The 26,083-nt window shown below is 42.3% G+C and overlaps 2 protein-coding genes across 2 annotated transcripts; both read right to left on the reverse strand.

Annotated features, from left to right (window-relative positions):
* Positions 1-918: 918 nt before the first annotated feature.
* Positions 919-4,509, reverse strand: LOC132159334 (uncharacterized). Its single transcript, XM_059568847.1, has 2 exons — positions 4,180-4,509; positions 919-1,551 (listed from the first exon to the last, which is right to left on the reverse strand). The coding sequence occupies exons 1-2, from the start codon at positions 4,507-4,509 to the stop codon at positions 919-921; spliced, it is 963 nt and encodes a 320-aa protein (XP_059424830.1).
* Positions 4,510-9,760: 5,251 nt separating this feature from the next.
* Positions 9,761-10,772, reverse strand: LOC132159335 (uncharacterized; the record flags this gene model as incomplete). Its single annotated transcript, XM_059568848.1, has 2 exons — positions 9,761-10,113; positions 10,436-10,772. Coding segments are annotated over 2 exons (690 nt in total), but the record flags the coding sequence as incomplete, so codon positions are not given.
* Between the last annotated feature and the right edge of the window lie 15,311 nt (positions 10,773-26,083).

Below are 26,083 nucleotides of genomic sequence, written 5' to 3' on the forward strand. Positions count from 1 at the left end.
TTTGTTGAGAGGGTGTGTTTGCATCAGGAGCCTTCGGGGGCTCCTTGTTTTGTTGAAGGGGTGGGATTGCATCAAGGGCCTTCAGGGTCTCCTTTTTTTGTTGAGAGGGTGTAATTGCATCAGGAGCCTTCAGGAGCTCCTTGTATTGTTGAGAGGGTGTAATTGCATCAGGAGCCTTCAGGAGCTCCTTGTAATGTTGAGGGGGTGTGTTTGCATCAGGAGCCTTTGGGGGCTCCTTGTTTTGTTGAAGGGGTGGGATTGCATCAAGGGCCTTCGGGATCTCCTTTTTTTGTTGAGAGGGTGTAATTGCATCAGGAGCTCCTTGTATTGTTTAGGGGGTGTGATTGCATCAAGAGCCTTCGGGGGCTCCTTGTTTTGTTGAGAGGGTGTGTTTGCATCAGGAGCCTTCAGAAGCTCCTTGTTTTGTTGAGGAGGTGTGTTTGCATTAGGAGCCTTTGGGGGCTCTTTCTTTTGTTGAGAGGGTGTGTTTGCATCAGGAGCCTTCGGGGGCTCCTTGTTTTGTTGAAGGGATGGGATTTCATCAAGGGCCTTCGGGGTCTCCTTTTTTTGTTGAGAGGGTGTAATTGCATCAGGAGCCTTCAGGAGCTCCTTGTATTGTTGAGGGGGTGTGTTTGCATCAGGAGCCTTTGGGGGCTCCTTGTTTTGTTGAGAGGGTGTGTTTGCATCAGGAGCCTTTGGGAGCTCCTGTGTTTGCATCAGGAGCCTTTGGGAGCTCCTTGTTTTGTTGAGGGCGTGTGTTTGCATCAGGAGCCTTTGGGAGCTCCTGGTTTTGTTGAGGGGGTGTGATTGCATCAGGAGCCTACAGGGGCTCCTTCTTTTGTTGAGAGGGTGTGTTTGCATCAGGAGCCTTCGGGGGCTCCTTGTTTTGTTGAGAGGGTGTAATTGCATCAGGAGCCTTCAGGTGCTCCTTGTTTTGTTGAGGGGGTGTATTTGCATCAGGAGCTTCAGAGGCTCCTTGTTTTGTTGAGGGGGTGTGATTGCATCAACGGCCTTCTGGGTCTCCTTGTTTTGTTGAGAGTGTGTGATTGCATCAGGAGCCTTCAGAAGCTTCTTTTTTTGTTGAGGGGGTGTGTTTGCATCAGGAGCCTTTGGGGGCACCTTCTTTTGTTGAGAGGGTGTGTTTGCATCAGGAGCCTTCGGGGGCTCCTTGTTTTGTTGAAGGGGTGGGATTGCATCAAGGGCCTTCAGGGTCTCCTTTTTTTGTTGAGAGGGTGTAATTGCATCAGGAGCCTTCAGGAGCTCCTTGTATTGTTGAGAGGGTGTAATTGCATCAGGAGCCTTCAGGAGCTCCTTGTAATGTTGAGGGGGTGTGTTTGCATCAGGTGCCTTTGGGGGCTCTTTCTTTTGTTGAGAGGGTGTGTTTGCATCAGGAGCCTTTGGGGGCTCCTTGTTTTGTTGAAGGGGTGGGATTGCATCAAGGGCCTTCGGGATCTCCTTTTTTTGTTGAGAGGGTGTAATTGCATCAGGAGCCTTCAGGAGCTCCTTGTATTGTTGAGGGGGTGTGATTGCATCAAGAGCCTTCGGGGGCTCCTTGTTTTGTTGAGAGGGTGTGTTTGCATCAGGAGCCTTCAGAAGCTCCTTGTTTTGTTGAGGAGGTGTGTTTGCATTAGGAGCCTTTGGGGGCTCTTTCTTTTGTTGAGAGGGTGTGTTTGCATCAGGAGCCTTCGGGGGCTCCTTGTTTTGTTGAAGGGATGGGATTTCATCAAGGGCCTTCGGGGTCTCCTTTTTTTGTTGAGAGGGTGTAATTGCATCAGGAGCCTTCAGGAGCTCCTTGTATTGTTGAGGGGGTGTGATTGCATCAAGAGCCTTCGGGGGGCTCCTTGTTTCGTTGAGAGGGTGTGATTGCATTAGGACCCTTCAGGAGCTCCTTGTTTTGTTGAGAGGGTGTAATTGCATCAGGAGCCTTCAGGAGCTCCTTGTATTTTTGAGGGTGTGTGAATAATCAAGAGCCTTCGGGGGCTCCTTGTTTTGTTGAAAAGGTGTGATTGCATCAAGAGCCTTTGGGGGCTCCTTGTTTTGTTGAGAGGGTGTGATTGCATCAAGAGCTTTCAGGGGCTCCTTGTTATGTTGAGAGGGTGTAATTGCATCAGAAGCCTTCAGGAGCTACTTGTTTTGTTGAGGGGGTTCGATTGCATCAGGAGCCTTCACGGGCTCCTTATTTTGTTGAGAGGGTGTGTTTGCATCAGGAGCCTTCGGGAGCTCCTTGTTTTGTTGAGGGGGTGTGTTTGCATCAAGAGCCTTCTGGGTCTCCTTGTTTTGTTGAGAGGGTGTGATTGCATCAGGAGCCTTTTGGGGCTCCTTCTTTTGTTGAGAGGGTGTGTTTGTATTAGGAGCTTTCGGGAGCTTATTGTTTTGTTGAGAGGGCGTAATTACATCAGGAGTCTTCGGGTGCTCCTTGTTTTGTTGAGGGGGTGTATTTGCATCAGGAGCCTTTGGGGGCTCCTTCTTTTGTTGAGAGGGTGTGTTTGCATCAGGAGCCTTCGGGAGCTTCTTGTTTTGTTGAGAGGGCGTAATTACATCAGGATTCTTCGGGTGCTCCTTGTTTTGTTGAGGGGGTGTATTTGCATCAGGAGCCTTCGGGGGCTTCTTGTTTTGTTGAGAGGGTGTGATTGCATCAAGGGCCTCCTGGGCCTCCATGTTTTGTTGAGAGGGTGTGATTGCATCAGTAGCCTTCAGAAGCTTCTTGTTTTGTTGAGAGGGTGTAATTGCATCAGGAGCCTTCGGGAGCTCCTTGTTTTGTTGAGGGGGTGTATTTGCATCAGGAGCCTTTGGGGGCTCCTTGTTTTGTTGAGAGGGTGTGTTTGCATCAGGAGCCTTCGGGGGCTCCTTGTTTTGTTGAGAGGGTGTAATTGCATCAGGAGCCTTCGGGTGCTCCTTGTTTTGTTGAAGGGGTGTATTTGCATCAGGAACCTTCGGGGGCTCCTTGTTTTGTTGAGGGGGTGTGATTGCATCAATGGCCTTCTGGGTCTCCTTGTTTTGTTGAGAGGGTGTGATTGCATCAGGAGCCTTCAGAAGCTCCTTGTTTTGTTGAGGGGGTGTGTTTGCATCAGGAGCCTTCGGGAGCTCCTTGTTTTGTTGAGAGGGTGTGATTGCATCAGGAGCCTTTGGGGGCTCCTTCTTTTGTTGAGAGGGTGTAATTGCATCAGGAGCCTTCGGGAGCTTCTTGTTTTGTTGAGAGGGCATAATTGCATCAGGAGCCTTTGGGGGCTCCTTCTTTTGTTGAAAGCGTGTATTTGCATCAGGAGCCTTTGGGGGCTCCTTCTTTTGTTGAGAGGGTGTGTTTGCATCAGGAGCCTTCGGGAGCTTCTTGTTTTGTTCAGAGGGCGTAATTACATCAGGAGTCTTCGGGTGCTCTTTGTTTTGTTGAGGGGGTGTATTTGCATCAGGAGCCTTCGGGGGCTTCTTGTTTTGTTGAGGGGGTGTGATTGCATCAATGGTCTCCTGGGTCTCCATGTTTTGTTGAGAGGGTGTAATTGCATCAGGAGCCTTCGGGAGCTCCTTGTTTTGTTGAGGGGGTGTATTTGCATCAGGAGCCTTTGGGGGCTCCTTCTTTTGTTGAGAGGGTGTGTTTGCATCAGGAGCCTTCGGGGGCTCCTTCTTTTGTTGAGAGGGTGTGATTGCATCAGGAGCCTTTGGGGGCTCCTTCTTTTGTTGAGAGGGTGTAATTGCATCAGGAGCCTTCGGGAGCTTCTTGTTTTGTTGAGAGGGCATAATTGCATCAGGAGCCTTTGGGGGCTCCTTCTTTTGTTGAGAGCGTGTATTTGCATCAGGAGCCTTTGGGGGCTCCTTCTTTTGTTGAGAGGGTGTGTTTGCATCAGGAGCCTTCGGGAGCTTCTTGTTTTGTTGAGAGGGCATAATTACATCAGGAGTCTTCGGGTGCTCCTTGTTTTGTTGAGGGGGTTTATTTGCATCAGGAGCCTTCGGGGGCTTCTTGTTTTGTTGAGGGGGTGTGATTGCATCAAGGGCCTCCTGGGTCTCCATGTTTTGTTGAGAGGGTGTAATTGCATCAGGAGCCTTCGGGAGCTCCTTGTTTTGTTGAGGGGTAGTATTTGCATCAGGAGCCTTTGGGGGCTCCTTCTTTTGTTGAGAGGGTGTGTTTGCATCAGGAGCCTTCGGGTGCTCCTTGTTTTGTTGAGGGGGTGTATTTGCATCAGGAACCTTCGGGGGCTCCTTGTTTTGTTGAGAGGGTGTGATTGCATCAGGAGCCTTCAGGAGCTCCTTGTAATGTTGAGGGGGTGTGTTTGCATCAGGAGCCTTTGGGGGCTCTTTCTTTTGTTGAGAGGGTGTGTTTGCATCAGGAGCCTTTGGGGGCTCCTTGTTTTGTTGAAGGGGTGGGATTGCATCAAGGGCCTTCGGGATCTCCTTTTTTTGTTGAGAGGGTGTAATTGCATCAGGAGCCTTCAGGAGCTCCTTGTATTGTTGAGGGGGTGTGATTGCATCAAGAGCCTTCGGGGGGCTCCTTGTTTCGTTGAGAGGGTGTGATTGCATTAGGACCCTTCAGGAGCTCCTTGTTTTGTTGAGAGGGTGTAATTGCATCAGGAGCCTTCAGGAGCTCCTTGTATTTTTGAGGGTGTGTGAATAATCAAGAGCCTTCGGGGGCTCCTTGTTTTGTTGAAAAGGTGTGATTGCATCAAGAGCCTTTGGGGGCTCCTTGTTTTGTTGAGAGGGTGTGATTGCATCAAGAGCTTTCAGGGGCTCCTTGTTATGTTGAGAGGGTGTAATTGCATCAGAAGCCTTCAGGAGCTACTTGTTTTGTTGAGGGGGTTCGATTGCATCAGGAGCCTTCACGGGCTCCTTATTTTGTTGAGAGGGTGTGTTTGCATCAGGAGCCTTCGGGAGCTCCTTGTTTTGTTGAGGGGGTGTGTTTGCATCAAGAGCCTTCTGGGTCTCCTTGTTTTGTTGAGAGGGTGTGATTGCATCAGGAGCCTTTTGGGGCTCCTTCTTTTGTTGAGAGGGTGTGTTTGTATTAGGAGCTTTCGGGAGCTTATTGTTTTGTTGAGAGGGCGTAATTACATCAGGAGTCTTCGGGTGCTCCTTGTTTTGTTGAGGGGGTGTATTTGCATCAGGAGCCTTTGGGGGCTCCTTCTTTTGTTGAGAGGGTGTGTTTGCATCAGGAGCCTTCGGGAGCTTCTTGTTTTGTTGAGAGGGCGTAATTACATCAGGATTCTTCGGGTGCTCCTTGTTTTGTTGAGGGGGTGTATTTGCATCAGGAGCCTTCGGGGGCTTCTTGTTTTGTTGAGAGGGTGTGATTGCATCAAGGGCCTCCTGGGCCTCCATGTTTTGTTGAGAGGGTGTGATTGCATCAGTAGCCTTCAGAAGCTTCTTGTTTTGTTGAGAGGGTGTAATTGCATCAGGAGCCTTCGGGAGCTCCTTGTTTTGTTGAGGGGGTGTATTTGCATCAGGAGCCTTTGGGGGCTCCTTGTTTTGTTGAGAGGGTGTGTTTGCATCAGGAGCCTTCGGGGGCTCCTTGTTTTGTTGAGAGGGTGTAATTGCATCAGGAGCCTTCGGGTGCTCCTTGTTTTGTTGAAGGGGTGTATTTGCATCAGGAACCTTCGGGGGCTCCTTGTTTTGTTGAGGGGGTGTGATTGCATCAATGGCCTTCTGGGTCTCCTTGTTTTGTTGAGAGGGTGTGATTGCATCAGGAGCCTTCAGAAGCTCCTTGTTTTGTTGAGGGGGTGTGTTTGCATCAGGAGCCTTCGGGAGCTCCTTGTTTTGTTGAGAGGGTGTGATTGCATCAGGAGCCTTTGGGGGCTCCTTCTTTTGTTGAGAGGGTGTAATTGCATCAGGAGCCTTCGGGAGCTTCTTGTTTTGTTGAGAGGGCATAATTGCATCAGGAGCCTTTGGGGGCTCCTTCTTTTGTTGAAAGCGTGTATTTGCATCAGGAGCCTTTGGGGGCTCCTTCTTTTGTTGAGAGGGTGTGTTTGCATCAGGAGCCTTCGGGAGCTTCTTGTTTTGTTCAGAGGGCGTAATTACATCAGGAGTCTTCGGGTGCTCTTTGTTTTGTTGAGGGGGTGTATTTGCATCAGGAGCCTTCGGGGGCTTCTTGTTTTGTTGAGGGGGTGTGATTGCATCAATGGTCTCCTGGGTCTCCATGTTTTGTTGAGAGGGTGTAATTGCATCAGGAGCCTTCGGGAGCTCCTTGTTTTGTTGAGGGGGTGTATTTGCATCAGGAGCCTTTGGGGGCTCCTTCTTTTGTTGAGAGGGTGTGTTTGCATCAGGAGCCTTCGGGGGCTCCTTCTTTTGTTGAGAGGGTGTGATTGCATCAGGAGCCTTTGGGGGCTCCTTCTTTTGTTGAGAGGGTGTAATTGCATCAGGAGCCTTCGGGAGCTTCTTGTTTTGTTGAGAGGGCATAATTGCATCAGGAGCCTTTGGGGGCTCCTTCTTTTGTTGAGAGCGTGTATTTGCATCAGGAGCCTTTGGGGGCTCCTTCTTTTGTTGAGAGGGTGTGTTTGCATCAGGAGCCTTCGGGAGCTTCTTGTTTTGTTGAGAGGGCATAATTACATCAGGAGTCTTCGGGTGCTCCTTGTTTTGTTGAGGGGGTTTATTTGCATCAGGAGCCTTCGGGGGCTTCTTGTTTTGTTGAGGGGGTGTGATTGCATCAAGGGCCTCCTGGGTCTCCATGTTTTGTTGAGAGGGTGTAATTGCATCAGGAGCCTTCGGGAGCTCCTTGTTTTGTTGAGGGGTAGTATTTGCATCAGGAGCCTTTGGGGGCTCCTTCTTTTGTTGAGAGGGTGTGTTTGCATCAGGAGCCTTCGGGTGCTCCTTGTTTTGTTGAGGGGGTGTATTTGCATCAGGAACCTTCGGGGGCTCCTTGTTTTGTTGAGAGGGTGTGATTGCATCAGGAGCCTTTGGGGGCTCCTTCTTTTTTTGAGAGGGTGTAATTGCATCAGGAGCCTTCGGGAGCTTCTTGTTTTGTTGAGAGGGCATAATTGCATCAGGAGCCTTTGGGGGCTCCTTCTTTTGTTGAGAGCGTGTATTTGCATCAGGAGCCTTTGGGGGCTCCTTCTTTTGTTGAGAGGGTGTGTTTGCATCAGGAGCCTTCGGGAGCTTCTTGTTTTGTTCAGAGGGCGTAATTACATCAGGAGTCTTCGGGTGCTCTTTGTTTTGTTGAGGGGGTGTATTTGCATCAGGAGCCTTCGGGGGCTTCTTGTTTTGTTGAGGGGGTGTGATTGCATCAATGGTCTCCTGGGTCTCCATGTTTTGTTGAGAGGGTGTAATTGCATCAGGAGCCTTCGGGAGCTCCTTGTTTGGTTGAGGGGGTGTATTTGCATCAGGAGCCTTTGGGGGCTCCTTCTTTTGTTGAGAGGGTGTGTTTGCATCAGGAGCCTTCGGGGGCTCCTTCTTTTGTTGAGAGGGTGTGTTTGCATCAGGAGCCTTCGGGAGCTTTTTGTTTTGTTGAGGGGGTGTGATTGCATTAAGGGCCTCCTGGGTCTCCATGTTTTGTTGAGAGGGTGTAATTGTATCAGGAGCCTTCGGGAGCTCCTTGTTTTGTTGAGGGGGTGTATTTGCATCAGGAGCCTTTGGGGGCTCCTTCTTTTGTTGAGAGCGTGTATTTGCATCAGGAGCCTTTGGGGGCTCCTTCTTTTGTTGAGAGGGTGTGTTTGCATCAGGAGCCTTCGGGAGCTTCTTGTTTTGTTGAGAGGGCATAATTACATCAGGAGTCTTCGGGTGCTCCTTGTTTTGTTGAGGGGGTTTATTTGCATCAGGAGCCTTCGGGGGCTTCTTGTTTTGTTGAGGGGGTGTGATTGCATCAAGGGCCTCCTGGGTCTCCATGTTTTGTTGAGAGGGTGTAATTGCATCAGGAGCCTTCGGGAGCTCCTTGTTTTGTTGAGGGGTAGTATTTGCATCAGGAGCCTTTGGGGGCTCCTTCTTTTGTTGAGAGGGTGTGTTTGCATCAGGAGCCTTCGGGTGCTCCTTGTTTTGTTGAGGGGGTGTATTTGCATCAGGAACCTTTGGGGGCTCCTTGTTTTGTTGAGGGGGTGTGATTGCATCAATGGCCTTCTGGGTCTCCTTGTTTTGTTGAGAGGATGTGATTGCATCAGGAGCCTTCAGAAGCTCCTTGTTTTGTTGAGGGGGTGTGTTTGCATCAGGAGCCTTCGGGTGCTCCTTGTTTTGTTGAGGGGGTGTGTTTGCATCAGGAGCCTTCGGGGGCTCCTTGTTTTGTTGAGGGGGTGTGTTTGCATCAGGAGCCTTCGGGAGCTCCTTGTTTTTTTGAGAGGGTGTGTTTGCATGAGGGGCTTTCAAGGGCTCCTTGTTTTGTTGAGGGGGTGTGTTTGCATCAAGTTCCTTCAGTGTGTTGTTAATTCCTTTAGTGGATTTCCTTTTATCAGTATAAATAAGATTTTGTTTGTCTCGCCCATTCTCCTGAAAGAAAGAGCAGCAATTCACAGAAGGTTTAATAAATGATTGTTGAAAAATATTGATGATTCAATTAGACTAAATTGTTATTTTCCCTCTATAATAAACAACATATCTCTAAACTCTTAGAATACTTATGACACTTTAGTCTACTTGTTGTAAGATTGAGACATTTCAACTGATACATGACTGTGAATATCATTAATATGTATTTAGAACATATTTTGCTACCGACCCATCTGAGTTACAAATATATAGTTGAGAAAGAGGCTTCCCACATGAAAACAGATGTCCGTATCTCAGGAGAAAGTATTTGAGGTTCTTCCATACTTACAAAATATAATAATTTCTTTAGTTTATATAAAATAGCTTTCCAGGGTATTCATGTTTTACCCACGGACATCTGATCTCAAATGACTGCACAAAATAAATCAACTGGAGGAGATTTCTACATCAAAGAAGGAGGAGCCCAGAAGCCACACCTAACTATTGCATAACTGCAACAGACCATTTAAAAGTAAGTCATTTCAAATTCCCAAACTACAACAAAACAAACTTTAAGTCTAATTTTGTTCAAAATGGCATCATTAGTTATTTATTCAATTTTGGTTTAACTTTATCAGAGCCTTAGCCATTCTCAAATAAGTCTATCTGGTGTAAATTCATAGTGTAGGTATTTAGAGACAGATTTTGTGTACATAGTATCTTACCTTATCATTGTGCTGTGCCCATTTTTCTGCTTGAACTAAAACAAAAATGTACTTTGGTCAATCATAATAAAAATTCATACTTTTATGTATTTTAAACGTTTATTTCATTTTTATTTGTTTATTTATTTATTTTTGTCTGACTATCGGTATGCAGTACTTGCCATTGTTTTTTCCCTGAGCAGGTCGCCTGTGGTACCAGTAAAGCACACACGCAACTGCAATCAGCAGAACAGAAACAACAGCAGCAGCAACAGCAGCAGCAACAGCAGCTGAATCTGAAACAGCTGAAGACAGCCATTTTTACTAGAGATGGACTGATAAACAACGATTTCAAAACCTTTGACTGATATTTAGCAAAAAGTTATATGACACTCATTATTTGAAAAAGGTGTCTCTGTGGGTTTGTAAAGACAGCCGCTAAAACAGCAAGAAAAACAAGAAACAGCAGTGTTTATTAAATGAAACACTTTTGAATGTGTGTTGTTAGTTGTTAGTTTCTTCAGTGGGTTTCTCTCCATCAGGACACTCCTGTGTGTTGTTAGTTTCAACAGTTTTTATTTCAGTTATATACTGAATCAATGTTCACTTCTTCAAACAGGCCACAATGAAAACCTTTACTGGGTCGATTTAAATGTATCAGTTTTCTAAAATTGGTTGACGTGAAAAAACACTTAATGACTAAAATGATACTCACAAGTGACAGTAACACTGAATGTCTTTATGATGCTGAATCCTCTACTGTTGATCTTAAGTTTATAATCTCCAGAGTCTGTGGTCCTTGTGTTCATGATGGTCAGAGATCCAGTCTGATTGTCCAGCTTCAGTCTGTCTCTGAATCTCTCTTTACACTGATCAACTGTACAGATCTTACTCTGATCTCCAGTGATTTCAATAATGAGAATGGTTTTAAAATACCACATCTTTAAATCATTAGTTTGTTTTACTCCATCTGAATGTAAAGTTAGAGATTCTCCCTCCTTCACTGTTTTTCTCTTCATTTCATGTCCTCCAGCAGCAGGAACATCTGAAACACAAAGCAACATTTATTCACATTTTGTGCAATTAAGTATTTGGTTATTTTAACCGATGATTAGTAAAAAGTAACTGATAAAACTAACAACCAATGGGGAAAAAATGTGAATGAAACTGAACTTAATGTATATCCAAGCCTACACATTCCACTTTAACAGAAAATTTGTTTTTGATTAAATCATCTATATACTCTATTTAAATTAATATACAGGGAAGAACAAACATCACTGCTAAATTTCACAACAAAATGATAACTAATAACACATCATTGATGTGATTTACATGTACGAAAGTTCCTTTCAAACCTGACTCACCATCTACAATAACACTGAAGATCTTTTCAATGTCGAAGTTGCTGCTGGTTATCAGAAGTTTATAGACTCCTGAGTCTGTGATTCTGATGTTCATGATGGTCAGAGATCCAGTCTGATGATCCAGCTTCAGTCTGTCTCTGAATCTCTCAGTACCTTCATTACACTGAACATCTGTACAGATCTTCCTGAGATCTCCAGTGATTTGAGCGATGCGAGTGTCATTGAAATACCATCTAATTCTCTCTTGTTGGTTTGTTTTAACCCCAGTGTGTAGAGTGACTGAATCTCCCTCCTTCACTGGCACTCTGTCTGTATCAACACCAGAAACACCTGAAGAAGAAACAAATAACAGTTTTTAATTAGAGAAAAACATGCAGTTGTGTTCTGATGAGCAAGCTCATATCCACCTTAGATTGCATCAGTATAATAATGAGAATCTTTATCAACTATACTGTACTACTGTATATTTATAAAAAACAAAAACAATTTCGAACAGAATAGTGCACTTTTAAATTGTGAAGCCCAATAAGAGAATAGTGGTCTGAATAAACAATAAGACTACACACACATAAAAGTCAGCATATCATACCAGATCTGGATAAATCTGGAAAAAAAGTGAAACTTTTCAACACATCTAGAAGACTGATGAAAACTACCCGGGTCTATAAAATATACTTGAATACAGAAAATCAACTTGTATATAGATTAATAAAATTAGTAATGTAAATGTAAAGGAAATAAATGAAGGTTTATGTTTGTTACAGTTGAGATAAAAGACTAGCTCTAAAATTTGAATTAACAGCAGAGGCTTGAAATGAGATGTGTAAGAAATAAATACACACAAGAGAATTTAAACCTAACAAATGTCATAAAATAATACATGTGGTGACTGCCGAGGAATTATAACTGAAGGAATAATTGAATTGTCTGTTATAATCAGAGCAAAACCTGCCTCACCCTTTGAGAACTCTCTATCTGCAGCAGGCGATTCGTCAAAGTAGTACAAACAAAAATATCACCATAAATGTACAGAAAAAGATTAGGGTCAAGCAATAAAAATAAATAAATAAATAAAAACACATTTTGAGATTAAAGTTACATTTCAAGAAAAAAGTAGATATAATATGTTGAGGTTAAACTCATAAAATTTAGAAAATAAAGTCATTACATTTTGAGAAAAAAAACTAAAGATAAAATAATGATTAAACTCATAAAATGTTAATAACAAACTCATTAAATTATGAAAAAATATGTTAAATTGTGTGAGAGAAAAATAACTTGAGATAAAATGTTGAGAATAATCTCATAAAATTATGTTTAACTTTGAAAAAATAAAAAAGTTGATAATTAACACTCGTATCATGTTCAAGTGTTATTCAGTGCAGGCAGTGGGTTTGGTTGGGGTAATGCACCGAGTAGTAGCGCATGATACAAATTAATGGGTTTGAGTCCATACACATACACAGAAAAATGGAAATTAATTGCTTAACGAGTGTTTCATAATAAACTATTAATTAGGTAGATTTAGTGTTACTACAGTAAATCCATTGCAAATATTAATTTTTGGATTGAAAAGTATGCATTGTTTCTACTTGCTTCTCCTGTTTTCCGCGTTGTGTTGTTGAGAATGGCAAACTAGTTTAAATCACTGTGACAACTGTGGTTTGTATAGGAGAGCTCAGCTTCTCAAAGTGCTGTTCAGTGATTGAGACCTGAGATAAACACATTTGCTCTGAGCTCTTGCTGTGCTGTCTTTAGACAGAGCTAATGGACCTATAATGTCACTTTGCAGGCAAAAACCCGGAAGTGAGTTTGCATTTTAGCACTTACGGTTCCATTGTCCAGAGTCAATGGGTTTTTTAATGATATTTTAGGTATAGTCCTATAAGGTCCATGATTCACACAAGCTCAAGATACTTTCATGTTTTATTCTGGGACATAAAACACCATACACCCCTCTTGTGATTAAAAAAAAAAAAAAACATGATACAGATACTCTGGGTTTGTACCATAAGATAAACTCATATGATAATTATTCATGTAAACACCACATTTACTGGCTTAGCCATGGTGAAAGCAAAACTTTAACAATGCATAGTGCTAAAAGCCATGTTAAAATTAAATGTTTACGGACAAATTAAGCTGTCAGAAAGCAGACATTGAGGATTTTCTAGAAGCAAGGAAAACATAACATTTTGTCTATCCATCCTAACAATACGATACGAATACGAATACGAATACGAATGTGGTACTTTATTCACTAAAAAAGTGTAAACTTACCATATCCAAAAACTTGCTCACTCTGCTATTAACCCTTTGACACGTACGATCACACCGGTGTGATCAGTCTTGGCTGGTCCCTGGAGCGAATGATCACACCGGTGTGATTAGAACGTTCAGTAAATCACGTGATCAACTGCTAAATTCAAAATTTCAAACTTTAGCTTTCACTGCTTTCCCGCTTTGACTGGCACTGAGCCAGAGACAGACGTGCTCAGCTACAATTATTATCACAACTGTTCAGTGTATTTTAATGTTTATTTTATGTTTCATTCACTTTAAATTACACTACACAATAACAGAAATACAGGTTGTTATTGCACACTCATATTTATAACAGTAAAAGAACATTTTAAACATGTAATATTAATATTTATTCAAGTCAAACACATACCTTGTAGATAACAGCTGTTTCACACCACAAGTGTCAGCGACGCGTGAACAGCGGGTATTTTTTCAGACGTGCGTGCATGTTAATCAATGAGTGCATTCACTCCAGGAGCAGCGTGTGAGCGTCAAGCAGGAGCGTCGCGTGAGATGCAGTGAAGCGGGGGTTACAGTCATTTATTCCGGGAAACATGGATGATCTTGCATGTTGTAAATCCAGCAGGCTCTAAGTCCAACTCTCCATCAGCGTTGTAAACAAATAATGGCGGCGCCCATAGCCCGTCACGTGATAACTTACCGATCAACAAACATGATGTTTTTTTTCACCAAGTATTAATACCACATTAGGAGTTAACTTAAATATATTTAACGATGTTAATTACTACAAGTTTGTAAATATTTTGTATAAAAAAATAAAAATATTTTAACTGTCATGGATTGCAGTCTTTTTTTCCCGCTGATAACTGATGTAAAGCTGACGTCACCGTTACCTCACAATCGCCTTTGTTGTAATTTAAAGACACAACTTTAATCCAGCTCACCAACATAAGAGAAAATGACAGATAATACATTTAAAAGAAGAAAACTGACAAATGAGGAAATTGAGGACATTTTTTTTAATTCTGATGAGGAGATTTTTGACAGCGAGGCAGAGAGTGACAGTGATGAGGATCTTCCCCCAAATCTTGAAGCTCTAGACAACTTTGAAGATGAAGAGATGACACCAGTTCCTAATGAGGCAGAAGAGATAACGTTAAACTCGTTGTGGAAGGCAACCAACCTTTTTTATCCTCCTGGCCCAGGCAATTTTAACAACCAGCACTGTGGTGTGCAAAATCCACCAGAATCACCCAGTGAGGTAAATTGTTTTAAATTGTTTCTAACGGAAGATGTCATGGGAGAAATTGTGGAGGAAACAAACCGCTATGCCTCTGACTTGCAAGAGAAGGAAATGAAAGGGAAGCTGGTTAAATGGGTTCCAACAAATATCCCTGAAATGTACACATTTTTAGTGTCAGTTCTCTTAATGGGTGTGATCAAAAAACCATCACTTCGTGATTACTGGAGCACAGACCCCATGCTCTTGACCCCATTTTTTGGGTCTTTGTTCTCACAGGATCGCTTCCTTCTGCTCCTCCGCTGTCTTCACTTTGCAAACAATGCGACAGCAGTTTCCAATGACCCGCTGAAAAAAATTAGACACATATTCACTGCGCTCACCTCCTCTTTTCGTCGCATTTTTGTGCCATACAGGGATCTGTGTGTGGATGAGTCTCTGATGAAGTGGAAAGGCAGGCTGGCATTTCGTCAGTTCATTCCATCCAAACGGCACAGATTTGGGATCAAGTTTTTTGTTTTGTGTGATGTGCTAACTGGTTATGTGGAGGACATGATCATTTACACCGGATCCTCCACTGACATCCAACATTACCCAGGACTTGGGATTTCTGGGTCCGTTGTGATGACACTCTTAGCACCTTACGTAAGCAAATGTCATGTTCTATATGTTGACAACTGGTACAGTAGTCCCACACTTTTCCAGCACCTCTTGTCACTTGGCACTGGAGCTTGTGGGACTGTGCGCGGAAACAGAAAAGGGATGCCAAAGTTCACCTGCAAGATGAAAAAAGGTGAGGTGGAATTCGAAGAGAATGGGTCACAGTTGGCAGTAAAATGGCATGACAAGAGGGATGTTCATGTCCTTACCACAGTCCATCCAACTGGTATGGCAGCCACAGGCAAGCTGGATCACCTCACTGGGCAACCAATGATGAAGCCAGTCTGTGTGCTGGAGTACAACAAAAAGATGGGTGCAGTGGACAAAGCTGATATGATGACTGGTTTTCATGAATGCACCAGAAAGTCTACCAAGTGGTACAAGAAAGTATTTTTTCATGTACTCGACACGGTTTTACTCAACAGCCACATCGTCTACCGGCAAATTACTGGTGAGAAATGGATACAAATAAATATAAACAAGATAAAAAGTGCTAACATTTTTAATTAATGTAATTTAAAGTGTTAACAAATTCACAATAATAAACAGACCACACGGTCACATACTATTATTTTCTCCTCACTTCCTATTGATGTGCTCTACTATGAGTAGGAAAGGAAATCACCTCCTTACAATTCAGGACCAACCTGATGAGAGGGCTGCTGGAGGAGTACAGCACATTGCGAGGTCCAACCAAAGGCGGGCGTCCTGCCTTGGACACTCCTCTGTGCCTTACAGCCAGGCATTTCCCATCTGAAGTCCCTCAGACCTCTTCCCAGGGCAGCAAGACCAGGCGGCACTGCAAGGTCTGCCTCTCCAGCACACGCAAGGGCAAGCAGAGGCGCCTCACCAAGCACATGTGTGTGCCATGCAACACTCCCTTGTGTGCTGTCCCGTGTTTTGAGGAGTACCACACACTGAAGCATTATTAAGCCTGTAAAAAGTCAGAGTATATTAATTCATGATGATACATTGTTAATTATTATTTATTGTAATCATATTATTGTGTATAATAGTTTGCTTTAAACAAAACCATTTATTAAAAGTCAGTATATTTATAGTTTTTTGTTTAATATTTATTGTACATATATTTGTTTACAAAGCTGATATGATGACTGGTTTTCATGAAGCATTATTAAGCCTGTAAAAAGTCAGAGTAGCCTATATTAATGAATTTATGATGATACTTTATAATTTATTGTAATTATATTATTAAATATAAAAGGTACCAGTATGTATAATATAGTTTGTTTTAAACAAAAACATTTACCAAAAGTCAGAGTATATTTACAGATTTTGTGTTTGTTTATGATACTATTTTAATTGTTAGTCATTGTAAATATATTTGTTTTCTGTTTTGTAATAGTAATAATAAACGTTTTTGTATAATAGTTTGTATTAAACATTTACCTTACATTTTAATAAAACATACATGAAGCCCAAAACATACATTCTTTTTGGGCTATATGCACAGCTGCACTACTTCCTGAACTTCAGCCAGCTCCTTTGTTTCCGGTCTGTCATTATTGGACAAACTGATTAATCCAGGTTTGTCGGATTATTGTTGCTGTGATTCCTTAGGTCAGGCACACCTGGATTAATCAGTTTGTCCAATAATGGCAGACAGAAAACAAAGGAGCTAGCTGAAGTTCAGGAAGTAGTGCAGCTGTGCATATGCTATACATATCTCTCACTACATGGTATGAAATCTACATGGTATGACATCATCAAATTATATTTCCCTATACAAACATTTGAGCAAGCTGATAAGTGAGGTGTCACCTTTATTTATATAGCGCTTTAAACAACAACAAAAAAAAAATGTGTGTGAACATATATTAATATAATAATTGTATAGACTATATGGTCACACTTCACTTATTAGCTTACTCAAATGTTTTGTAGGCTAGGAAAATATCATTTAACAATGTCATGCCATGTAGCTTTACTCTGCTTTAACATGGCATCTTTTGATTTGCTTTGCAATTGAGAGATATAAAACTCGGTGAGCAATATACTAAAACAAACAAGAAAATTGATTTAACGTCAAATATGTGCTTTGTTATATTCACGTTATGTATAACGTATCAATTCAACTGAACCCTGACTTTACCCCCTGAATGCACGGATTATGGAACATTTTTGCAATAACTTATGCAAAATAGACAAACAAATCGTAATGACGTGAACGACCACATTTTTGAGCAGTCCATTTTACAAGATAATTTTTATGACATAAAATCTTTATTCATATTTATTGCATGCTTGTAAATAATTCTAGATGCTTCAGAATAAAATTAACAACTAAATACTAATACTCACCGATTGTCACGCGGCATTTCTGGGGGAGATGCACCGATTGTCACGCGGCTGTTCTGGGGGAGATGCACCGATTGTCACGCGGCGTTTCTGGGGGAGATGCACCGATTGTCACGCGGCACTTCTGGGGGAGATGCAACAATTGTCACGCGGCGTTTCTGGGGGAGATGCAAAGTACCATGTGCAAGCGAAGTTCACAGCAGTGGAAGGAGGGGGGGGCAGCAAACAGAACCATTTCAACCATAATCGGTACACGCTAACAAATTATTTGAGAGGTTTTGAATAAAAAAATTAAATAAAGCGAAATATTCAAGCTAACGTTACTCACCTGCAGACGGTTATCCATTGTGTGCGCGCCATTTTGACTGAAATGTCACATGACAAGGTTCATGCGTCTCCATGGAAATTAGAACGCGACTGATTGCAAAATAATGGTCGCAGAAAAAAACTCACGCCAGACTGCTGGTCTGACTATTTTAGAACTTACGTGCGAAAAGGTTAATTGATTAAATGCACTAGAATTGTATTTAATAATACAGGTAGACACATTTTTAATTGAAATGTTCATATTAATCAAAGATTTGTTAACTTTTAATGCAACTTATTTAGAAATGTACAGAAAAAATGTGTTTTCTTTGCCTTTTATGATTGTTATGATTACTTAATTTATTCGCTGTACTATTTATTTTACAATGTCTCATTTCAGTTTTAGTTTGACTCACTGTAAAAAAAAAAAAGTTGGATCAACTTAAAAAAATAAGGCAACTTATCGCAAGCGCTTTTTTGAGTAAACTTAACAAACGGGGACTAAAGTCCCCCCAACTTAAAATAATAACTTAATATCACAAGTTGTCACAACAAAAATAGTCATGTTAACCTAGAAAATATCAGAACAAAATATTTTTGTTTACTGAACACAAGGCCTATTATCTATAAGCATACACAATTTTAAAGTGAAAAAAGTGACATGAAATTCAGCCAAGTATGGAGACTTATACTCAGAATTCATGCTCTACATTTAACCCATCTTGCACACACACCATCATTTATGCTGCAGCACCCGTTTTAAATTAAATGTTTTAATTTAAAAAAAATTAAATGTTTTTTTATGTCTTCTGTACGTCCGATATAGACGTTCACAGATCCTCCTTAGAAGGTTCTGTGACTTTATTTCTGTCAGACATCTAGAGAAGCACTTATTGAGAATTAACAGAGGTTTAAATGTTGATATTTGATTATTTTGAAGTCACCATTGTGGTGGAAAGTGTTTGGTTAGTAGGGATCTTGGTCCAGTTACTTCTTGTGTTAGCTTGTCTTTTGCTGCTTTAACCGTGTATTTTAAAACGCTGTTTTCCTGGCGAGGAAATACTAATTTAAGAGAGCTCAGGTGTTATCAGCTCTTTGTTGGTGATGAGAAAATCATCACATAGTAAGTATCTGAGATCATAAAATAAGTTTTGTTTGATATTTTTAACACGCACCAGGAGCATAATAGCTACTTATTTTGAAGATGGACAAAATGAATGCGTTGGAAATAATTTGAGTAAAAGGATCAAGTACTCACACACACAGACTTCTAGATTTAGCATATGCATCACAACAATGGTGACAATCAAAAGAGCTCCATAGCACAAACTCATCCTTATTTTACAGCCTTTTTTGTTCTGATTGTCGCCATTGATGTGATGCATATCCAAAATCTTGATGTCTGTTTGTGACGTCAGGATTAGTTTTCTAATTTTTTTTTTTTTCTGCAACTTTTCTATCCATAAAAATAAATCCATAGTCGCAACAATACATTAACATCTTATTTCGCTATAGTTTGTCACCATTACAATCAAGATGTGTAGTGTACACTACATCTCAACTAAGTGGACGTTTTTTCAATGTCTGCAAAGAGCTCCGGTGGATTACTAGACGTAACTTTGCCCAGTGGATTAGGTTAAGGTAAAAAACGCAATATAGTAATTTTCACGTAATAGTTCCTTTAAAAACAAACAAAAATGTTAAATACATGTGAATTCATGCCACAAGACTGCTAACGTATGAAGGTATAATTAACACTGGATTTATTTAACATGCATTATGTACCATGTGTTGAGTTCAGTGTGAAATGCATTGAGTAAAGAAGGTTATATACAAGACTTGGCATGTCCTTGTGCTTTGGACACAAACTTTCAATAATAAAAATAGTTATTTGACCCGTGGTATGGTCTTTTAGACAATTTGAATAATATGAAGTTGTGGCCTAGTGGTTAGAGAGTTTGACTCCTCACCCTAGGATTGTGAGTTTGAAACTCGGGCTGGCAATACCGCAACTTAGGTGCCATTGAGCAAGGCACTGAACCACACTCTCAGAAAATAAAGTACATAATTGTACCTTTAGGGGTACAATAGCTTGTCACTGGGGCTGTACCCTCAAGGGTACAGCTTTTGTACCCTTGGCATAGGGTACAAATTTGTACCCTTGTGATTTGTACCTTAAGAGGCCAGTTTTGTACCTGTGATGACAATTTTGTACCTTTATTTAACAGTACAAAAACTCACCCTTCAAAAAGGGTGAAAAAAAGGGTATATTAACACACGCTGAATAAAAATAAGAAATTTACTAAATCCTTTTAATTTTAAAAACAATGTCTAACTACAATATAGAAATGATCATCTACTGAGTGATAGTAATTTGCCTGAAAATCCATTTCATCTCCTGGTTTCAGCATAGTCCTTTTTTAACAGCCTTTACACAGCATGCATGAAAGTGACGCTCAATAGGACAAAGGATTCAAAAATTTTCCACAAAGGATCCACATGGTGTCTTTGTTAAAGAGATACTTGAGTTGCCAAAACAATGGAATAGACTCAGAATGCAGTACATCTCGATGTCGGTTACTTCTATGCCTGCTTCTGATATTTTTGAAGGACCTCCTTGGTTGAAAGCCCTGTAAGAACCAGAGGTGGGAAGTCCAGGGGCCAAAGAGTAAAAGTCCTGCCATATTTTGCTCCACCCATGAACTCAGCAGCTGATTTCGCCAGAGGAAGAACCAAGTCTTTCCTACCAAGTCACAAACGAGTCTTGAGTCAAATCCCAAGTCCTCAAAGAGTTAAAGTTAATGAGATAATTAAGTGACTAATTAAATGATGATTGTGCATTAATGATTAACACCTGCTGTTATTAAGAATTACAGAGGATCAGATGATGATGTTTTATGTACCATATACCAAGGATACAAAAGCTGTACCCTTGAGGGTACACTCTCAGAAAATAAAGTACATAATTGTACCTTTAGGGGTACAATAGTTTGTCACTGGGGCTGCTCCCTCAAGGGAGCAATCATTGACCACTATAATGGTGACACACAAATTGTGATTTTCTCGTTTGGTGAATCTGCTTGTTAACATCAGGTGTCTTCAATAATGCTCAATCATAACTCATTTAACTTCTTAAATATCTCATTAACTTCAACTCTGCTTCAGTGTTACTTTTAACACTGCTTCAGAGTTTATATGAGTCCACAGACTCCACACTCAGAGTGTTAAATTAACACTGGAGATTTTGCTGTGTACCATACACCTGATGGATACTGAATGTAAAATGGCAATCATAGGAGGAGGGCTCAGTGTGGTGACAGAAGATGGAACAGATGTGTGCCAGTGCACCAGCCTTGATGAAGCTTCATAACAGCCTTCTGTGTGTATTTTGCTTTCAACATTGCATATCCACCACACCTGAGAAAGACACTGACTTTCCATCAGAGGCACATTGTCAACATTAGAAGGTGGAGACAAGCACTGTCAGTAACTTTACTCTGAATGATTAGCTTCTTGTATTAGATTATCATGCCTTGTCTGTACGGTTGCCCAAAGTGCACTTGAAGGACATTCACTCTTTTGAAGTTAACCCAACATGTTGGAGTGGTACATGCACATTAACCAAATAACTTGCTCTATTATTTTTCTATTCTATCTGTTTTCTTATTATTTATTATATTATTTAAAAGCCCTTGCTACGTGTACTGTGTTACCCTAACTGAGACTTGTTATAGCTCTTATATATCATTGCTCTTTTTGTTGTTTTTGATTGCTTCCACTCTGTCCTCATTTGTAAGTCGATTTGAATAAAAGCGTCTGCTAAATGAATAAATGTAAATATTAGTATAACCTGTGGTATAGATGAGTGCCAGTCAACTTTTTTCTGATTCCATTCTTTTAGAAACCATGCACAGGAAGCATATGTACTTTTGGTACTCAGTGAAGAGTCAGCAGTACAGTTGTATTATAATATAATGGAGAAGGGTCTGGCTGCAGACTTGCACTCTCAGACACTTGCGCTTCTTTTTTTATTGGATATTTTATTCTACTTATTGGTTACTTCTTTTTTGAATCTCTCAAAATCTGCGTTACGGCCCTGGAACCCTGGACAGCAAACGACTGGTACCAATCAGGTGTAAGCCTGGGGACTTCCTCGAAAGTGAAGATGGTGTCGATGGACGCCTCCACTTCGGGATGGGGAGCGCTGCTCGAGGGCAGACCGTCCTTTGGCCTGTGGTCAGAACGGGAAAAGCTCCAACATATCAACTGTCTGGAAATGCTGGCAGTGGAGAACGCGCTGACGTGTTTTTGTCCCCGAATCAAAGGCCACCACGTCTTAGTCCGTTCGGACAACATGTCTGTGGTGTCCTACATAAATCGCCAGGGCAGTCTCGGGTCCCGAAACCTGTACAGGTTGGTGGAGCGCCTCCTGGTTTGGGCTCATCGCAACTTGCGCTCGCTGAGGGCAGTTCATGTGCCTGGGCTACAGAATCTGGGTCCAGACAGGCTGTCCAGAAACAACATTCCCACGGGCGAATGGTCTCTACACCCGCAAACAGTCCAGCTGTTGTGGGAGAGATTTGGCAGGGCGGAAGTGGACCTCTTCGCGTCCCACGAAAACGCTCACTGCCCCGCGTTCTTTTCCAAGAACGAAAGAGCGCTGTCACGGAAATGGCCGTGCTGCCCGCTTTATGCTTTTCCCCCCCGTCTCCCTCCTTCCGCAGGTGATAGAACGGGTGAGGGAAACGAGATGCTCAATACTGCTTGTAGCACCATTTTGGAAGAACCAACCATGGTTTCCAGATTTGATGCAGTTAGCAGATGCTGCCCCGTGGCCAGTGCCGTTGAGGAGCGATCTCCTCTCGCAGGCCGGGGGCTCGATTTGGCACCCTCAACCGGAGTTGTGGTCCCTCCATGTGTGGGCGCTCAACGGTTACCCGCTGATCTCTCAGTGGGAGTGCTAAATACCATCACTCAGGCTAGAGCTCCATCGACACGACGGCTGTATGCCTCGAAGTGGTCGGTGTTCTCCAGCTGGTGCACAGCTCGGGGATGTTCACCCCTTAGTTGTGAGGTGACGGAGGTTATCTCCTTCCTACGGGAGCTGTTGGATAAGGGCAGAGCCCCCTCCACGCTCAAAGTGTACGTGGCGGCTATCACAGCGTTTTCTGAGACAGCGCTCGGTCAGTCAATAGGAAGGAACGATTTGGTCATCCGCTTCCTTAGAGGAGCTAGGAGGCTGAATCCTCCCAGGCCTCCGTCAGTCCCTGTATGGGACCTCGCGACGGTTTTGGAGGCCATGAAAGGTTCCCCTTTTGAGCCTATCCTAACGATTAGCCTCAAGCATCTGTCATTCAAGACAGTGGTCTTGTTGGCTCTCGCTTCAGTGAAGTGTGTGGGTCACCTGCACGCGCTCTCGGTGAGCCCGTTGTGCTTGGAGTTTGGGCCTAATGACTCAAGGGTCATACTCAAACCTAGGCACGGTTATGTGCCGAAATCCCTCAACACGCCGTTTCGGGCTCAGGTTATTGCCCTGTCTGCCCTGTCGGTGTCAGGAGATGATGGAGACCCGAGTCTTATTTGCCCTGTTAGGGCTTTAAGAGCTTATGTGTCTCGCTCCGCTGTCTTTAGACGGACTGAGCAGCTGTTTGTCTCGTTCAGTGGACGTTCTAAAGGAATGGCTGTTTCGAGACAGAGCCTATCCAGATGGATAGTTGACGCCATAGCGTTAGCTTACGCTTCCAGGGGCCTTCAGTGCCCACTGGGCGTCAGAGCACACTCCACAAGAGGTGTCGCCTCGTCGTGGGCGTGGTCTACTGGGATCTCCTTGCAGGACATATGTATGGCGGCAGGTTGGCCCTCGCCGTCTACATTTATCAGGTTTTATAACCTGGAGGTTCCCGCCTTGCAGGCAAGGTTGGTGTCGTTATAGTCGAATCAGGGCCCTGATTGGAGCTCTGAAATCGCGAGCGTTATGCGCTGCCGACTGTTATATGGGCAGTATTGCGTAAGACCCGCATTACCACATTGGTCAGGCCTTGCCTCAACAGTGTGATGTCATATTGCCGCATCTACGGCCGCTGCTAGATATGGGACGGAGACAAATTATTTTATTTATTTAAATTATTACATAGATGCTGCCTTATTGGGAAAACATAGACCTCCCTATAGCCTGCCTATGCCTTATTAATACATTATTATTAAAAAATCATTGTATATACAGTATACAGTATATAAGGGCTGGTAACTTGCCCTGTGCCAGACCTATGTGGATCATCTTCAATTTCATAAGTCGATTGATCACTAATATGAGGCAGAGCAACAACTTACTGTGATGGAGCCTACACTGTAAAACCTGACAAGTAAACTTAACTCAAACCGTTTGAGTAAACAGATTGCCTTGATTTAAACCATGTAAGTTTTAAAACTTTGCATTCAAGTAATTAAGTGATTAAATAAGTGCTGATTGAGAATTAGTGATGAACAGCCGCTGTTAACAAACAGAATCACTGAAGAAAAGGGTTAGAAATCAAGAAATCAAGAAATCAATCAAGAATCAAGAATCAGAAATCAAGGGTCAAGAGCCCAACTAAAGCAAACACTGATCTCTAACATGGTTACTTCAAATGAAACAATAAATCAACATTTAAACCTTAGTTCATTCTCAATAAGATCTTCTGTAGACGTCTGACAGAAATAAAGTCAGTCTGGTTATTAATAAGTGGAGCTGGTGATGCTGTTTGTGGGGTTGTTTAATCAGATCTTGAGAGATTTAATGTATTTTATTTCAGTTGATTTCATCTAAGGCTGTGTCTGAAGTCAGTTGTAGTAGTTCTTGTGTTTCTCTTTTCTTCAGTAATTCTGTTTGTTAACAGCAGCTGTTCATCACTAATTAACAATTATCACTCAGTTATTCACTTAATTACTTAATTGCAATGTATATCTTCTTTCAGTGAACTCAACTGAATTAAGTTCAGAGTACTCATAACTGTTAATTTTTTCAACTTAAATGGTTTAAGGCAATCGGTTTCCTCAAATGGTTTGAGTTAACTTAACTTAAGGATATCTGTTTACTCAAACCGTTTGAGTTAAGTTTACTTGTTGGGTTTTACAGTCAAGGCAAACGATTTACTCAAACGTTTTGAGTTAAGTTAACTTGTCAGGTTTTACAGTTTAGAGAATATCCCTAAAATTCAAGATATGGGGCAAAATGCCCGAAAATTTTGTCTCATATTTACATCACATAGTTAAGAAATATCACACGAGAAGTAGGATAAGTGCAATTCAATCAGGACCACTTCCGTCAAGTATATTTATGACAATTATAATTGCATACAGTTAGTGTTGGCGGTATGGTTATGTTCTGGGCAACAATCCACACGCCTGTCCATGCAGCCATGCTTGGACAGAGCGGGGAGAGCAGCAAGAGAAACCCCCCTGGGGTACAGAACAGAACCATTATAAGCATATATAATTACAATTCACAATTACATGAGTTGTAAACAAAATTTCATAAAGACTGCTTCCAATGAAGACACTGTAAAGAAAGAACAAGTTAGATCAGATTACAGGTTCAGTTGGTGGAGTCGGGGTTGGAGGAGGGAGTTAATTGCAAGCAGCAATGCGATGGAAGAGACAGTGAATAATGGGAATTTAAATAGACCGCAGGTGATAGGCGTCAAGACTGGATTGGTACACGTCAGGAACAGCTGATGCAAGCGTGACTAACATGGCCTGACTGAACTAATGCGATGCTCGATTATCACACAAGTGCAAATTATAGGGTGACACGGGAGTGTACATATACATATACATATACATATACATATATATATACATATACATATATATATACATATACATATATATACATCTACATATATATATGTAGATGTATATACACAAAAATGCAGTTTTTCAAATGCTTTCTAAGGAAAGATTGCTATCAAATAGCACACCTAGGTTCCTAAATGATGATGAAGAATTGACAGAGCAGCCATCAAGTCTTAGACAGTGTTCTAGGTTATTACATGCAGAGTTTTTAGGTCCAATAATTAACACCTCTGTTTTTTTCAGAATTTAGCAGAAAGAAATTATTACTGCTTACTTATAAATGTTACAGTGTTTCAGTCCGAGCTTCATCTTCGGCTGAGGCTGAGGCTGATGCTGCGCTGGCTTTGCAGGGTGAGCAGCGTTGCTTTTCTGGTGGCCTGCAGCACTGTGCCGGGGCGTTTAGGGAGGAAGTGATACAACGCCTGCGATGTCTTCTGAGAACAGAAGAGCCGAAAAGCCCTTTTGGCGAGACTCGCAAGTCGAAGAAAGCCATTTTCTCAGGGTGCCTGATCTCTGTCAGCGTTAGCCAGAGGTGGCGCTCCAGCACCACCAGGCTGGCCATGGTCTTGCCGATTGCTTGCGCTTTGGCCTTTGTAGCATGCAGAGCGTGATCTATTGCTCTGCGCAGCTCTTTAAAGGCCTCCTGGTGCTCTTGGATAGACTCGTCCATACTGCTGAGAAGTTTGGCTTGAATCACTTGAAGGATTGGGAGGGAGGATTACTGACAGGTCTCTGGCAGGAACCATTCATCCAATAAGTCATGGGCAGGCTTGCCCAGAGCCGACCACTTGAGGCCCAGATCCTCCACGGCCTTTGCGAGGACACGGATTAGCTTGATGTCTGGCTTTGGCCTCGGCACTTGAGGGGGGGGGGGTTCTTCTGGCTCCTCGGACTCACCCCATTCCTCCGTTCCTGACGCCTCCAAGGACACAGAGTCCAAGGACACAGAGTCATCGGCAGTGATGTAATCAATGACAATGTCCTCCTCGGATGCGCCGAATGAGACCAATGGCGCTATGGACCAA

This window comes from Carassius carassius, chromosome 16 (genome assembly GCF_963082965.1).
Source record: "Carassius carassius chromosome 16, fCarCar2.1, whole genome shotgun sequence".
NCBI classification, from domain to species: Eukaryota; Metazoa; Chordata; class Actinopteri; order Cypriniformes; family Cyprinidae; genus Carassius; species Carassius carassius.

Bases quoted from the DNA above. Each gene is read 5' to 3' on its own strand.
- LOC132159334 (XM_059568847.1), bottom strand. From the start codon at position 4,509: ATGCAATCACACCCTCTCAACGAAACAAGGAGCCCCCCGAAGGCTCTT. The intron at 1,552-4,179 runs GTTCCTGATGCA...CAACAAAACAAG, and splicing joins AAAACAAGGAGCCCCCGAAG to GAGCCCCCGAAGGCTCTTGA.